The 14,320-nt window shown below is 35.8% G+C and overlaps 1 protein-coding gene across 20 annotated transcripts in view; it reads left to right on the top strand.

Moving 5' to 3' along the window:
* Window positions 1-219: 219 nt before the first annotated feature.
* The window catches only part of LOC124422939 (MAP kinase-activating death domain protein), a 17,201-nt gene continuing 3,100 nt past the window's right edge, over window positions 220-14,320 (top strand). For 2 of the 20 annotated variants that reach the window (XM_046960067.1, XM_046960071.1), the window contains exons 1-30: window positions 281-363; window positions 466-708; window positions 1,187-1,502; window positions 1,577-1,806; window positions 1,917-2,085; window positions 2,212-2,377; window positions 2,487-2,667; window positions 2,736-2,893; window positions 2,993-3,293; window positions 3,380-3,709; window positions 3,835-3,867; window positions 4,228-4,346; window positions 4,415-5,184; window positions 5,257-5,495; window positions 5,843-6,034; window positions 6,662-6,985; window positions 7,052-7,120; window positions 7,199-7,399; window positions 7,467-7,674; window positions 7,744-7,824; window positions 7,921-8,060; window positions 8,133-8,291; window positions 8,372-8,563; window positions 8,675-8,780; window positions 8,865-9,004; window positions 10,051-10,195; window positions 10,263-10,392; window positions 10,464-10,680; window positions 10,758-11,030; window positions 11,136-11,315. In XM_046960067.1, coding sequence (XP_046816023.1) covers window positions 1,702-1,806; window positions 1,917-2,085; window positions 2,212-2,377; window positions 2,487-2,667; window positions 2,736-2,893; window positions 2,993-3,293; window positions 3,380-3,709; window positions 3,835-3,867; window positions 4,228-4,346; window positions 4,415-5,184; window positions 5,257-5,495; window positions 5,843-6,034; window positions 6,662-6,985; window positions 7,052-7,120; window positions 7,199-7,399; window positions 7,467-7,674; window positions 7,744-7,824; window positions 7,921-8,060; window positions 8,133-8,291; window positions 8,372-8,563; window positions 8,675-8,780; window positions 8,865-9,004; window positions 10,051-10,195; window positions 10,263-10,392; window positions 10,464-10,680; window positions 10,758-11,030; window positions 11,136-11,315 — 5,328 coding nt within the window. In that variant the 5' untranslated portion in view covers window positions 281-363; window positions 466-708; window positions 1,187-1,502; window positions 1,577-1,701. Of the gene's footprint in view, window positions 364-402; window positions 709-1,186; window positions 1,503-1,568; window positions 1,807-1,916; window positions 2,086-2,211; window positions 2,378-2,486; window positions 2,668-2,735; window positions 2,894-2,992; window positions 3,294-3,379; window positions 3,710-3,834; window positions 3,868-4,227; window positions 4,347-4,414; window positions 5,185-5,256; window positions 5,496-5,842; window positions 6,035-6,661; window positions 6,986-7,051; window positions 7,121-7,198; window positions 7,400-7,466; window positions 7,675-7,743; window positions 7,825-7,920; window positions 8,061-8,132; window positions 8,292-8,371; window positions 8,564-8,674; window positions 8,781-8,864; window positions 9,005-9,322; window positions 9,464-10,050; window positions 10,196-10,262; window positions 10,393-10,463; window positions 10,681-10,757; window positions 11,031-11,135; window positions 11,316-13,134; window positions 13,144-14,320 lie in introns of those variants that run through there. The other 18 variants (XM_046960058.1, XM_046960056.1, XM_046960061.1 and 15 more) reach the window with 18 other exon arrangements.

Below are 14,320 nucleotides of genomic sequence, written 5' to 3'. Positions count from 1 at the left end.
AGACCACGAAAAAGAAAATTGTTAAGCGTATCAGTAAGCAGCGAAAAGAATAATTTTAACAGTAAAAATTACACGTGAACGTCAAACTGAGGAAGAGGTAATAAACGAATGAGAGAGAGGGAGAAAGAGAGAGAGAGAGAGAGAGAGAGAGAGAGAGAGAGAGAGAGAGAGAGAGAGAGAGAAAAGAGGAGCTGGATGCAAGGTAAGCCAGACCCTTGTCGATTCGAGGGCGTTATTGATCGATTCTACTGGTAGAGTTAGCTAGCTCGAATGGTCCCACGAGTCCAGTCGATGGTTAGCGCGTGTTAACTGCGCGCATCAGTCGAACATCTTAAACACTACATCTAACACGAATAATAATAGGTAAGATGATCATGAAGAAAATTTAAGTTGGACTTAGTGTAGTTGTCACAGATGAAAAAGAAAAATAAAATGATCGTTTGTTTATACAATTGTTTGGCGAAGGCACTCGCTCGCTCGATCCGCTCCTGCACGTTCGCGCCTGCCTGGAAGAAGAAATAGCGAGTGTGCTATCAGTGCTAAGCGATATCGTTAGTCGTTTTAGCTAGTCCGTTAGTTCAGTTAGCTTCGAAAATTTTCTTGTTCCTCGTTAGTAGGAAACTTGACGGGAAGTATTCCTCTCCTTTTCTTTCTTCTGACATGTGGTTATCACAAGGCGAACAGTAAGAAGTATTCTCTGATTAACAGGTAATTTTACGTTGATGTACATCGTATATTTGGACGTTCTAGAAAAAATTTAGGATGACTTCATCATATATCGCTATGTTCATTCATTGGTCTATTTTTTTTTGGTTTGTTAAATGTATAAATAAAAGATCATTATGGATAATGATCAATCGATAATTCAAAGAGCGCCTCTAGCGAACTTTAATTCGTGTTCCTCTTTAAATTTAGAGCCTGATTACGAAATTTAAAAATAATCTGATATTTTGATAATTGTGTTAATCTTTTATGTTCTTTATTCTATTTATTCAATTTATTCTTCGTCAATTTTTATTTAATTTAATCAATTAATCGATTGCATTTGTATCATAGGCTATTTTAAAGAATTTTTATATTTTGAGGGTATCCTTCAGTGAAACGTTTCAAGGATCCCCTCGACCTATTTTTTGTCTTGCTTCTGTTAATGGTGCTGATGGTGGCGGTGGTGGTGGTGATCGTGAAGGAGGAGGAGAAAGAGGTGGTGGTGATACTGCTTAGAAAAAAGCGAGCAGTATGAACTAGGCAAAGACGGTGAACGCGCGGATGCGCCACGGCGTTGCCCTTGCGACGCGAGAAATCAATAACTTAATACGAAAGTGGAGGATGACGAATAGTGTCACGGTCAATTAACAGCGTTCGTAATCGTTAGTCGATCTGAAAATGATAATTCTAGAAAAGATCTAAAAATGATAATTCTTTTACTAGATTCTTCGATGAGAGAATCATTGTACAAGGATCAATGAAATCAAAAAAGTCGGATATATCGATTTTGAGTCTCTGTGAGATGATATAATTATTTAGGGTTGGGAAGTATATTCATAGAGTTTTTTAAAAAGCTGATTTAGACTTTCAGTTACAGGCTGATATCACAAGATCAAAGAATGAAATAGCCATGATCGCAGTAGGAAGTGAGGTCGAAGAGAAACCATCGGCAGAAATCTTTTGCATATATTGTATAAAACGGTGACAGAGCATCAAATGGCAACCATGGATATACAAAAGAAGCAACTTTGTCCACGTTTGGTGGACTATCTTGCTATCGTGGGAGCCAGATCGGCTCCGATCTCTCGTCAGCCTGTGCAGGTATATTATATATGCACATACATACATACGTACGTGTTAATATCCAAAAGAAAAAAAGATGAGAAAACAAATGATAAAGTTTATATAACTTGTTTTTCTATAATTATTAGGTTCCAGAATTGTTGCGCAGATATCCGGTGGAGGATCACAAAGATTTTCCTTTACCTCTGGATATGGTTTATTTTTGTCAACCAGAAGGTTGCAGCAGCGTGGGACCTAAACGCACAGCCTTACGAGAAGCTACGTCTTTCACTTTCACCCTCACGGATAAGGACTCAGGTAAGATTCCTAGAAATGGAAAATATTTTTCCTTTCAATTATTTAATCGTACATATTTTTACATACATATTTTATTTGTTTAATATACATATTATCTAATCTACCTATTTTTTTTTCTTTTTTTAGGAAAAACACGATATGGCATTTGCGTTAATTTCTATCGACCTATAGAAAGGGCTGGAACAAATGCACGTGGTGGTATTTCAATGAGAAGAGACAAATACAACACCACTTTTAGAAGGGAGAGTTGGAGAAAGAGTATGGAAAAAAGTACAGATTCTGCATTTTCTAGGTGAAACGTCACATCCTATTGTTTCTTAAATGTTTTATCCTTCTTTGCCATGGTGATAGAATTTTGATTAGCACAATAATGAGATTGTATCTCGAGCTGTTATTTATAGCGACTATAGAAGCAGCGCGGTGGGTCCTAGTGATTCTGAAAAAGATTGCTCCAGTAGCAGAAGAGACTCTGACACGTCCCATGCGCCTTACGCACCGAGATTGGGTGTTACAGCACCAAGTGGTGACAGTGAAAGTGGTGGTAGTCATTCTCCTTCACCACGAGCTTCTCGAAGGCGGCAGGTTAGTTGTTCATTTTCTAATCTATTTTTTGATCATTAACAGATATATATATTTATTTTTTTTTTCAGAGGATTCGAAATCATTCCTTAACATCACTTTGTATCATTTCTCATCATCCATTCTTTTCGATGTTCCGAGAATGTCTTTTCGTTTTGAAGAAAATCATTGATGCATGCAACGATAATTCAACTCCTCAAAAAGTAGGAGCTTCGAGGCAAACTAATAGGTACTTTTTATCGGCTTTGAATTATAACATTGAAACAATAGTTTCAATTATATAGTATAGTATTATAAGTATATTCTATTTTCTTTTTTCTATTTTCAGAGATTCAGTGTGGAGTGTTCTTAGTGGTCAAGTTTTGGAAGGGACTCCGTCCATCGTGTTACACGATATACGGGAGATCGAAACCTGGATCCTGAGATTGCTGAGCAGTCCAGTGCCAGTGCCAACGAAAACGCGTGTAGAAATCGAAATAGTATCATCGATTATACAGCCTTCACTCTGTTTTGCTTTACCTGATCACACAAGATTTTCTTTGGTTGATTTTCCTCTACATTTGCCTCTCGAACTTCTTGGCGTTGAAATATGTTTGAAAGTTCTCACTCTCATTTTATTAGAAAATAAGGTAATTATTATCGTTATTGATCACAATCGATTTTGTTGATCTTATAATATAATTTGAATACGATCTTTGAAATACTCTCGTTTCAGATCGTATTACAATCACGAGATTATAATGCTTTGTCGATGTCGGTGATGGCATTTGTCACAATGATCTATCCCTTAGAATACATGTTCCCTGCAATACCATTGTTACCAACCTGCATGAGCTGTGCGGAACAACTATTACTGGCTCCAACGCCATATATCATCGGAATACCTGCCTCTTTTTTAATGTATAAGAAAAATTTCAAAATGCCGGATGATGTCTGGCTGGTGGATCTCGATAGCAATAAAGTAACTGCACCTCCTGGTTCGGCGGATCAATTACCACCCTTGCCTGAACCGGAAGGTACCATACTAAAGAACCACCTGAAACAGGTTAGTTCAATGATTCAATATTCTTGGATATATATTTTTAAATTATTTTGATGTCTTTTCTAATATCATACGCACAACTAATTCCATCCATCATCTAATAATTATTACTCCATTCGTTTCCGCAGGCAATGCAACTGATGGATCAAGTTGGCTCTGGTGTAAATATTCTATTTTTTTTAGTTTTTTATTCTTTACATAATATTTATTTTACAGTAGTTAACAGTAAGCGGAATCTGTTGCAGTGTTGTAGTGATTCTTTTAATTTGAAAACTGCGTATGCATTGCGCGAACGTCGCACTTCCTTTACCGGAGGATTCGATATTATCGATGCAACAATTTTTTTTGCAATAATCCTATTAGTGCCACCCATATAGCTGATTTATTCTTTCAATAGATCATTTAATACATTTGATTATGTCTGATTTAAGACACGCTTGCAATCATAGATTTTGTAGATGAATTACTTCGCTTTTTTCATTTACTAATGATTATATATTTTCATGTTTTATTACTTTTAGACAATGGGTAGCATGTCCGCTTCGCAAGCTATACCACCAGATACTTGGTCATCACGATTGTCCTCTCAATCTCCAAGCAGAAGAGAAAGTTCAGCATCTCAACATTCTCAGAATTTAAGGTGAAGTTTTAAAGTTTACAAAGTAAATGCGAGAATTGTCTATTCAAAATGAACTTTATATCTTTTAGCGTGTCGACAATGAGGCACAGACCGAGCGTTGATTATCAACATGGTCACGGTCAACAAAGCCCATTAGGTGGCAACGCATCACAGCTACGTCGTCCATCGTTGACAACTGCGATGGTATCAGCTTCAGCATCTGGAGGAAGCAGTACGCCTTCTCCTTCATCATCATCGCCAGTACCTGGACCTGGGACCACAACAGGCAGTGGAACATCAACAACTTCGATTACAGCTCCACCATTTAACCCCTTTATCTACGGTAACGACGTTGATTCGGTCGATATTGCAACACGAGTGGCTATGGTCCGCTTCTTCAACTCCCAAAATCTTTTGGCCAACTTTACTGAGCACACACGCACGCTGAGGCTCTATCCAAGACCCGTAGTCGCATTTCAAATAAATTCTTTCCTCCGTTCGAGACCAAGAGCAAGTCAGTTTCTGAACAAATTTGCGCGCACACAAGCTGTTGAATTTCTCGCCGAGTGGTCACTTACACCTAGTAACGTTGCTTTTTTGAGAGTACAAACCGGTGTCTTTGATCCGGCGCAAATCGGTGATAAGTCAAAATGGTACGCTGCGAATCTTGAGCCAATACATTTCAAAGTTTGGGATAACTCTAGCTCTTTGGCAAACGCCTTAAATGCGCTGAAGGAGTTAGAGAGTCAGCCGACTGACGAGAGTGGTTCGGATTCAGAAGGAGCAGAAAGCACGAGCTCTTCTTACTCTTCTCTCAGTGATTTCGTTTCGGAAATGGCATCGTCGGATTTATCACCAAGTGAGAAAAGATTTCTTTGCATCTTTGTGGATATTTATCGTTCATTTCTTATTTATATTACCTTTTCTACAGGCTATAATTGTCCTCAAGTCAGTCAACCTCAACAAATGGCACTTTCGATTGATCCAAAGAACATTTATAATCCACCAAGTTCATTGCAATATCCTGGCGTAGAAGAAGAATCACCGGCACGTCCTGAAAGTCCACCAAGTACATCCTCCAGTCATAGCGATCTCAGCAGTCCGAGTTTCAACAGAGACTCCGAATTGGAGTTGAATCCTAATGCTCTCGAAACATCACAATCTACCAATGTAAGTGGAAAAAAGATGGAATGGTTTACAACAACCGAAATGATTACGTCAAAAGAGAACGATGGGCTTTATCACAATGCTCTTTGTCGTGCGCATATCACACTATGTCGTTTTTCAAACAAGCTTTTTTAGAAAATTTTCTCATTCTTCTGCTATTTTTTATCGCTTAAAACGTGACGCGTATCCCTTTAAAAATGTCCAATTCTCAATCATTAACAATCACTATCGATGAAAAAACATAATTCGCAAAACTAGGCCAGTATCATTACATATCTCATACTAATTAAACGTTCATCTAAATTTTGTATGTTACATGCTTTTTGTGCTAATGAATTACTTGATCATAGGATAAAGAGGAAGGTGGTAGTTTTGAGTCAGACTCTGCATCAACAATAACTCCACGCACAATCCTGAGCGCACAAAGTTCAATAGGCCAGTTTGGAGTGGGCATGGGGTCATTAGGTAACTCCTTGCTCAACGACACTGAACGCACTACCACCCCTCACAGGACTTCACGCGTCACTAGATATATGGTTCCTGTGAGTCATTCTATATGCGTGCATCGGATTTCTGTCCTGCATTTATCTTTTCAAAAGATACCGTCTTATCTCGATGTCATTATATGAATGCATGCACATCTGGTATCATTTTCAATTTCACTGGCTTGGGCGAATGTCATCGTGTTCGAAAAACATCACTTGGCATGAAATTGTATTTTTTCTTACAGTTTATGTGATACTACTTGGGTTTATTCGTTTAACTTACGTATATCTACGTATTTTTCCTATCGTAGCTAAGTACAATATGATTTTATGTATGTCATTTTTTCTTCATATTTTTTTCTTTCCTATCAAATCAAAAATATTCTATTTAAATTGTTATTTTCAATTTACACATACATTTTGTCAATTAAAAATTGTTATAATATTGACAAAAAAATTCTACACAGTATGCAGTCTCTAACTTTTTAGTCTTTAATAAAGATATAATCAATGATTTGTATTATTGGTAGAGAACACTGTTCACTGCGATCGATCAACTTTTAGAATTAATTTGATGTATGCACAATATTGCGTGCGATATCTTGAATGAAAGCTTGCTGCAAAGACGAGTAAAGACAAAAGGGATACATCAAAGTAACAAATTTTACCTACCTAATGTTAAAGGTGATGCCCAGTGGAACGAGTCTTCAGAGACAACCAAGCGTTGGGAATGTTTTGGCGCGAACATCCAGTTTTGGATCTAGCACGAGTCCACTTCTAACACGACAGCTTAGTGGTAGTATGGATAATGAAACTCTTACGGCATTTCGTCAGCAATCGAGTACACAGGATGGACAAAAGAACAATGCTGGTATGCCAGGAAATGGTGTTTTGAGACAAGGATCACAGGGTTCGTTGTTTGAACAAATTGCGACTCAAGCAAAGGATCTTGTACGAGAAACGACTAGACAGAGTAGTCAAGATGGACTTCTTGCGCATATGGATAAAGTATTAATATCATTTATATCATTGCCTAAATTACAAAAATATTTCTTTCTAAAAACTTTTTTCTAGTTGAAGCATCAAGCAAAGGAGAAGATAACTGAAGCAGGCGAAGACAGTTTATTTGCGCCATTAGAACAGGTTTTTTCGTTACCTGATTATACAAAATAATTTTTCAATTATATGTCATATAGAAAATAATGTAGAATTCGTTTGCAGTTGACACAACAAACGAAGAAGGCTGTAGGCGAAGCTACCAAGTCCGTTCAGGAGGCATCAAAAACAGCTATCGAAGCTAGCAAGACTGCTGCAGGTGTGAGCAAAAACACTTTAGATGATTTAACGTACATGGGTAAAAGTACATTTGGTGATTTAACAAAGAGTGCTAAGGAAGTCGCTACGAAAAAGGGTTTGCTCAAGGTATCTAGAAAGTAATATTAGATTAAGAAGAGGAGTCATTTCAATTTTGTTTTTATTGTTACTTCAGAGTATTGGAGAGTCACAACAATCTTCACCACCTCATACTCCACCATCTTCTGGTATAACTCAAAGAAGAGAATCATCCAATACTCAATTGGTTGCCTCGGATACTCGTTCTGGACGTAGAGATATCGGGCGTGATTTCTTTAGCAATATTAGTAGCGATTTAAACGGTATCGCTGCTCAAACAAGCAGTATGTTCAGTGATTTATTTGGTACGTTTATTTTGTCATAATCACTAAGGTCGAAAACATTTTCATATTACTTTGTACATATTTTTACAGGTAACAGAAATAGTTCTAATCGGAATCTTACACAAAGATCAAAGGAGAAAACTAGTACATCGTTTGGACCCTTTCCTAAAGGTTAATACGATTAAATACAAGTTATAAATGAAAAAAGAAAAAAAAAGAAAAACAAAAACAAAAATTCAATAATGATGAAAGTAATTTAATGTTCAGTTTCAGGAAAAACAGGTCTCGTTGAGCGTTCATCGTTAATAAAGCATTCTTCGATGAAAGCTAATCAAGAAGAGATGCAAAGAATGCAAAATGCAGAACGATCTAGTACAAACAGCGACAATCAAGCATTCTTAACGGATGTAAATACATATTAATAATAGTTTTTTAATCTTAAATACAATTCTTTTGGACTTGTTTTATTTTGGTATTAGGTGGTAACACAAGTTTTGGCTGGTGAAGGCGTCGGTTGGCTCAAATTGAATAGATTGAAGAAACTTATGGAAGATGAAAGCTATCGAGACTTGGTTGTTACAAAGCTCAACAAAGGGCTCAATAGAAAAATTAGTCCTGATGATCACATTGACGATGTGGTGAGTTGTATTACATGTTTGACTTAAATTTATATTCCGCGTCCTTCTGTTTTTATTATGCGATAATTATTATTTTTCAGTGTATCTCCAAACCAGTATATAAAGGAATGCTAAAGTGCCTTCAAGCAGTGGTTCATGGTCTCGCTCATACTTATAGTAATTTCGGATTGGGTGGAATGGCCTCGGTTTTCCAATTGATGGAGATAGCTCATACTCATTATTGGAGTAAAGATCTATCGGAAGGAGGTTTCGATAGTTCACTGTTATCACAAGTTTGTAAAATAAAAATAATATTATATTAATCAATAGAGTATGGCGCAAATAATTTTTAATTAATAATTAATAAATAATAAATAATTAATAATTACTTATCTAATATCCAGGCATCGAGCCCATTTGGTAGCAAGGAAAATTTGAAGTCTCCACAATCTCCGAATCAAGGTGAACTTCCAGATATATCACAAAGATTAAGAAGTTCTCAAACGCAAGGTACACGATGGGAGGAGGACAATCAGAGGTGCTGATACATACATATATATATATGATGCCTCTACTTGTCTCTTTTGTTTACAGAAATACCACCTCAGGTTCAACTTGAATTCACCCACGGACAACAAACGAGTGACGTTGGGCAATCAACAACGGACATGTTTTTGGATATGTTCACGAAAAAAAAAAAGTTTTTGTGCAAACTGACGTCATTCGATTCTGAGGTACAAGAAAGATATTGAAACTATCTTTATTTTTATATAGCGTGATAATATAAAACAACTCCTCTCTTCGATATGTGTCGTGTGAAATAAATTATTAATGTTGACATATATTTTCTCAAATGCAAAGCATTTGATCCACGCGTCTTTAGATACCGTAAGATTCGTATTATTCGAATAAAAGAGATATTAATTTTGCATTTGTTATAAGTTAATTCCATTGGCGTTAGCTAATCAGTTCATTCGAAAATGAATTTTTTATAGGCAGGCAAACTTTCTAATGTATATTTACATTATTTATAAACGTGATATGTTTTTTAGAGTGGGCGGGGAGGTGGAACAGGAAGCAGCGAAGCTTTATCCACTGACGGAGGTAGCATTATCACTAATCCTGCTTTTCGGCAAGCACACCAAGCTTCTTTCCGAAGCACTGTGTCTGATAGCGAGGTTGAACAAGGCAATGTAAATTTCTTATTGAATTAGTTGCATTAGTCAAGTAGATATTATACTCCACAATCTATCATCAACATCATATTTAGATGGATCTCGTAGATTCTTCTTCTCAAAATTTTCGATTTTTGTTTAAGATGAATTCATGAGAATGAGTAGTTTGATTAAAAAAAATAATTACAGTGGTAGTTATTAATTTAGTTCTACTTTTAGCTGCTTCATGCATTTATTCCACCTTGAGTTAAATTTTCTCTTTGAATTAAATTAGTCCATTTAATTTTCTCTATTTCTGATGAGTGTTATTTCTAATAAGATATTATCACAACATGAAATTGAAGAGTTCAAGGCGAACTTACGGATCTAACTATGCAAATTACTTTTCCACTTATCTATCTCTCCTATCTCACTATTTCTCTTAACTAGCAAAACATTTACATTATCCTTCAATTAAGTAATTACTTAATTGTAGACATTATCTATGCGTATGAAAACTTCGTAATATTAGTTTAATTAATGATTAGTAATCTTTTATTGGTAAAGTAAGGTGAACGAGTAATTCCATATCCGCGTGTCCACGTTATTTGATCTTCTGTTTCCAGTTTCCGCGTCAAGGAAAACAACGTACTGGTAGCGTCTGGTCCAGTAAATCATCTTTGAGTACAGGCTTCAGATACCATGGTGGAAATTTAATATCTACGACACCAATGTCTAGTCCTGAAACAGCACGTACTTATCTCTTTGAAGGTATGTGATTAAAAAAATATTTGATAAATTATTTATAATCTATAGTTATAATCTATATTTCGATTAGGTCTTTTGGGTAAAGAAAGATCCAATCTTTGGGACCAAATGCAATTCTGGGAGGATGCTTTCCTAGACGCTGTATCGCAAGAACGAGATATGTTGGGCATGGATCAGGGTGCAGGAGAAATGATGGAAAGGTGATGATCGTTATCCAAAATTTTATAAATCAATAAAGATAATAGAAATTAAATAATATTCGTTTATTTAGATATAAGAGTTTGAGCGATAGCGAAAGACGTCGGTTGGAACACGACGAGGATCGATTGTTATGCTCCCTTTTGCATAATCTCACTGCGATCTTGGTAATGCTAAACGTTGATAAAAACGAGGTGAAACGTAAAGTACGGAGATTACTGGGAAAGAGTCACATCGGTTTGATTTACAGTCAGGAGCTTAATCAGCTTCTCGATCAGATAAACAACCTTGTACGTTCCTTTCATAAGATCTATTAAATTCGTACTTTTCAGAAAGAGATATCCATTATATAAATACATTTTTTCAGCATGGAAACGATATCGATCTAAAGCCATTGACGTCTCGACAAATGCATCGTCAATCGTTCACCGTTCATGCTGGGGTCGATGCTGATGGTGATTTAAGATTCCTCGAAGTTCGTCACGACGGTCTTGTGTTGAGATCGGTAAACGGAGTTATCGTTGAACGTTGGTGGTATGAACGATTGGTAAACATGACCTACAGTCCGAAAAACAAGGTCCTTTGTTTATGGAGACGAAACGGTGGTCAAACACAATTTCATAAATATTATACAAAGAAGGTAACTTTAAAGAAAAACAAAAGAATAATTTCTATATATATATTGATAATAATTTTTCATTTTGAGAAAGTAATTAAGAGAGTTTATTCATAACACCTTTTCCAGTGCAAAGACCTTTACTACTGTATAAAAGATGCTATGGAAAAAGCCGCTGCTCGTGGAAGAGGAGGAAACATCGGTATCGAGCTGGGAGGTGAATTTCCGGTTCAAGACATGCGTACAGGAGAGGGTGGACTTCTTCAGGTTTGCATGGAAGGTGTTGGTCTTCTCTTCGCGAATAGCAAGGTACGACCAGTCCACCATCCTTGCCCGTTATACGTTCGCATTACACATTTTACGTATTTTCGAGGGTGCAAGAAGAATGAAAACTTCAACTTTACCAGTTGTACTAATAATTTCCTTTGTACATCGTCCGATTCTTTCTTATATGTCATATTTGACAACTTCATTTTCATATTTCTTCTGTCTTCATAGGTACTCGTAAACAACCTCTCTTTCCTCTTTCTATTTCTCTCTCTCTCTTTCTCTCTCTCTCTCTCTCTCTCTCTCTCTCTTTTAATAAATCTATCTTTCTATCTATCTATTTATCTATCTTATTTCGTTTTTTCTTTCCCTCATTTCTTTTGCCTTCTTCTATTGCAATGTTACTGTTTCCTCTAATGTTAATACTTAAAACAAAGGTATCATTGTTCGACGATTGTATATAAGTTGAGTAATACTTTTTCAAGTATGTTTCTTTGCTTCGGTTCAACGTTCGAAAACTTAAGATAATTAAATATTTTAAATCTAATGGATAATGTAAAGGAAAAGAAAAACGAGAAAAGAAAAGAAAAGAAAAGAAAGAAAGATAAGATTAAGTTTGAAGAAAGAATCGTTGAACCGAAGTGAATGCAAAATCAAAGAGCATAGCCGTCGCTCAGCCACTACCTCTTTTACTCTTCGTATTGTCTCGATTATTGAATACTCTCTCTCTTTCTCTGTGTTTTTTTGTTACTGCATTGATGCAAGGACCACTCAATATTATCTCCCATCGCTAGCCACCACGATCTGCTTAATTTGTATCTGTACGTATTTTAACAGTCTTATGTATGATAAACTCATGAAATTTGGCGGTATAAGAGTATCTTTTCGGATCAAACGAATTAGGGCGGGTCGAGACTGGATGGGATGGGGTGAGAAGGACGGAGGGAAGAGGGTATAATACGATACAGGAAAGCTACTTTTGCAAGAGCAACTGAGTACAAGAATGTTGAAGCGACTGCAAGAGTAAGAGCGATAGAGGCATTGAATGAGAATGATTGCGTAATTTGAACGAGAAGAGTTTTGTGAAGGGAGAGGGGTTCATGATCTCGAACAAAAAATATGATTTAAAAAAAAAGAAATAGTATTTAAAAGAAATGTACACACTCGTGGCAGGGCATTTATGACATTGCTCTGATTTTTTATCGGTAATTTTGTTTTGGGCAATATTTTGTTGAAAGCATTTATCAATGTTTTCTTGCATGGAGCTCGATGTGCAGCTGCAGACTCTTTTTATCTGTATTATAATAATTATCTACACACACTTATTATATATTTACGTTACGTTTATAGGAGTTAAGGGACTAGGAAATACGGATCGTTTGAAAGTACTATTTTTATATATATACATATATATATACTATTACATTATGACTTGTATATGAATGTTGGATGCTGCGTAAAGATTTTTCAAGTCTTAAAGTTTTTTTTGTCTGTCGTGGTCACACTGGAGAAAAGTCTGTCAAATATTAATTATATAAACGTGAAAGAAAATAATAGGAAAAAAGAAAAACGAAAAAAAAAAGAAAGAAACGATCATTCTATATCCTATTTTTCTTTTCTAAACGAGATAGACTTTTCTCAGCTTGGGGAACTTTTGAGATGGTCCTTGAACAATGAAATATTAATCGTTTATTAAATATTAATTGGCCACGTCGATAGGTAAATAGCTGTATTATGTTACCGTGCAGCCCTGTCTCTCTTTACATAGTGGATATTATTGTCTACGAAATTTAATTTTTTGTATTTCTGTTTTCTGTTTCGTGTCCCGTCCATCGACAATGCCCTGCGGCTGGGCAAGCAGGATTTCGAGGTATTGATCAACAAATCATTATTTGTTATAAATCCAATATTTAATTATACTCAGTGTTGGCCGTGTTCCGGAAATGCTTATTTATTTTACCGTTACTTATAATCGTTTTTTACTATTACATACATATATATACATACTATATATATATATATATATTTACCACACATTCTTGAATTGCATTTGAAACGACTGATCTGCTCTGTCTATCTTACTGTTCTCTCACCGTCGATCGATGCTTGGTACTGTCCGTTGTTACTGCAATACTACATTATTGCGATAGGTATATATGTGTGTAGTTTATAAGCACACGTATACATACGTGCATCACAAAGGAATATCGTCAAATTTATTATTTTTTATGCACCACGATTATCAGTGTTGTTATTAAGAATTAATTCGATGAATATTGTTGAAATTTGTAACATATTTAATACTATTTAATACTATTTGAACGCAATGTTACTGGAAATGGCAAAAACGAACGTTTAGGTTGTCAGATAAATCGAGATATACCCTTCCTGTAATCAAGTGACTTAATCGATTTTTAAAAGATTTTTTAAATCCATTTTGTAACAGCAGCAAAAACATCGATTATCCCCAATTGGGATTCGGGTAATCGTAAGATAAACGTCAGCAGATCAATGTTAGAAATGGATACAAATTTTACCTTCAGTCGATTCGCTTTATATGATTATGATGTATACTCATATGTATACACAAAAATGTTCATTTCGGAGTACGGCCGTAGATAAAGTATGTGCCGAAATAGTAGCGAATCGTGTAGTAACACCTGTAGTGCCTAACAAATATTGTTCTCAATTAAATAAACGGCGCACAAAACCGGGAGGCATCTTGAAATGATTAACTTAAATTGTTTATGATTTTATCATGTCAACAAATCTGAAGACAATGAATAATTGAACTTCGTAAAGGATCCCATCGTATTGCAAATATTCAAAGAGCAAATTTCAAATTTGTCCTTGAAAAAGAAATCAATGTTACAAATTAAAAAAAAGAAAACAGGAAATAATGTCACCCGGTTTTGATATACGTCAAAAGGCTACCGTAAGACGGAAATCCGTTCGGCGGTTACCTTGATTTAATAGGCTATTCCGATAGCGCCGATCACGCAGTAGAGCAATTGTGTCGTGCTATATATCGCTATCCCAAAATTAAG

This window comes from Vespa crabro, chromosome 3 (genome assembly GCF_910589235.1).
Source record: "Vespa crabro chromosome 3, iyVesCrab1.2, whole genome shotgun sequence".
NCBI lineage: Eukaryota > Metazoa > Arthropoda > Insecta > Hymenoptera > Vespidae > Vespa > Vespa crabro.
The sequence above is the reverse complement of the archived record's forward strand: the minus strand, read 5'-3'. Positions and strand labels throughout refer to the sequence as shown.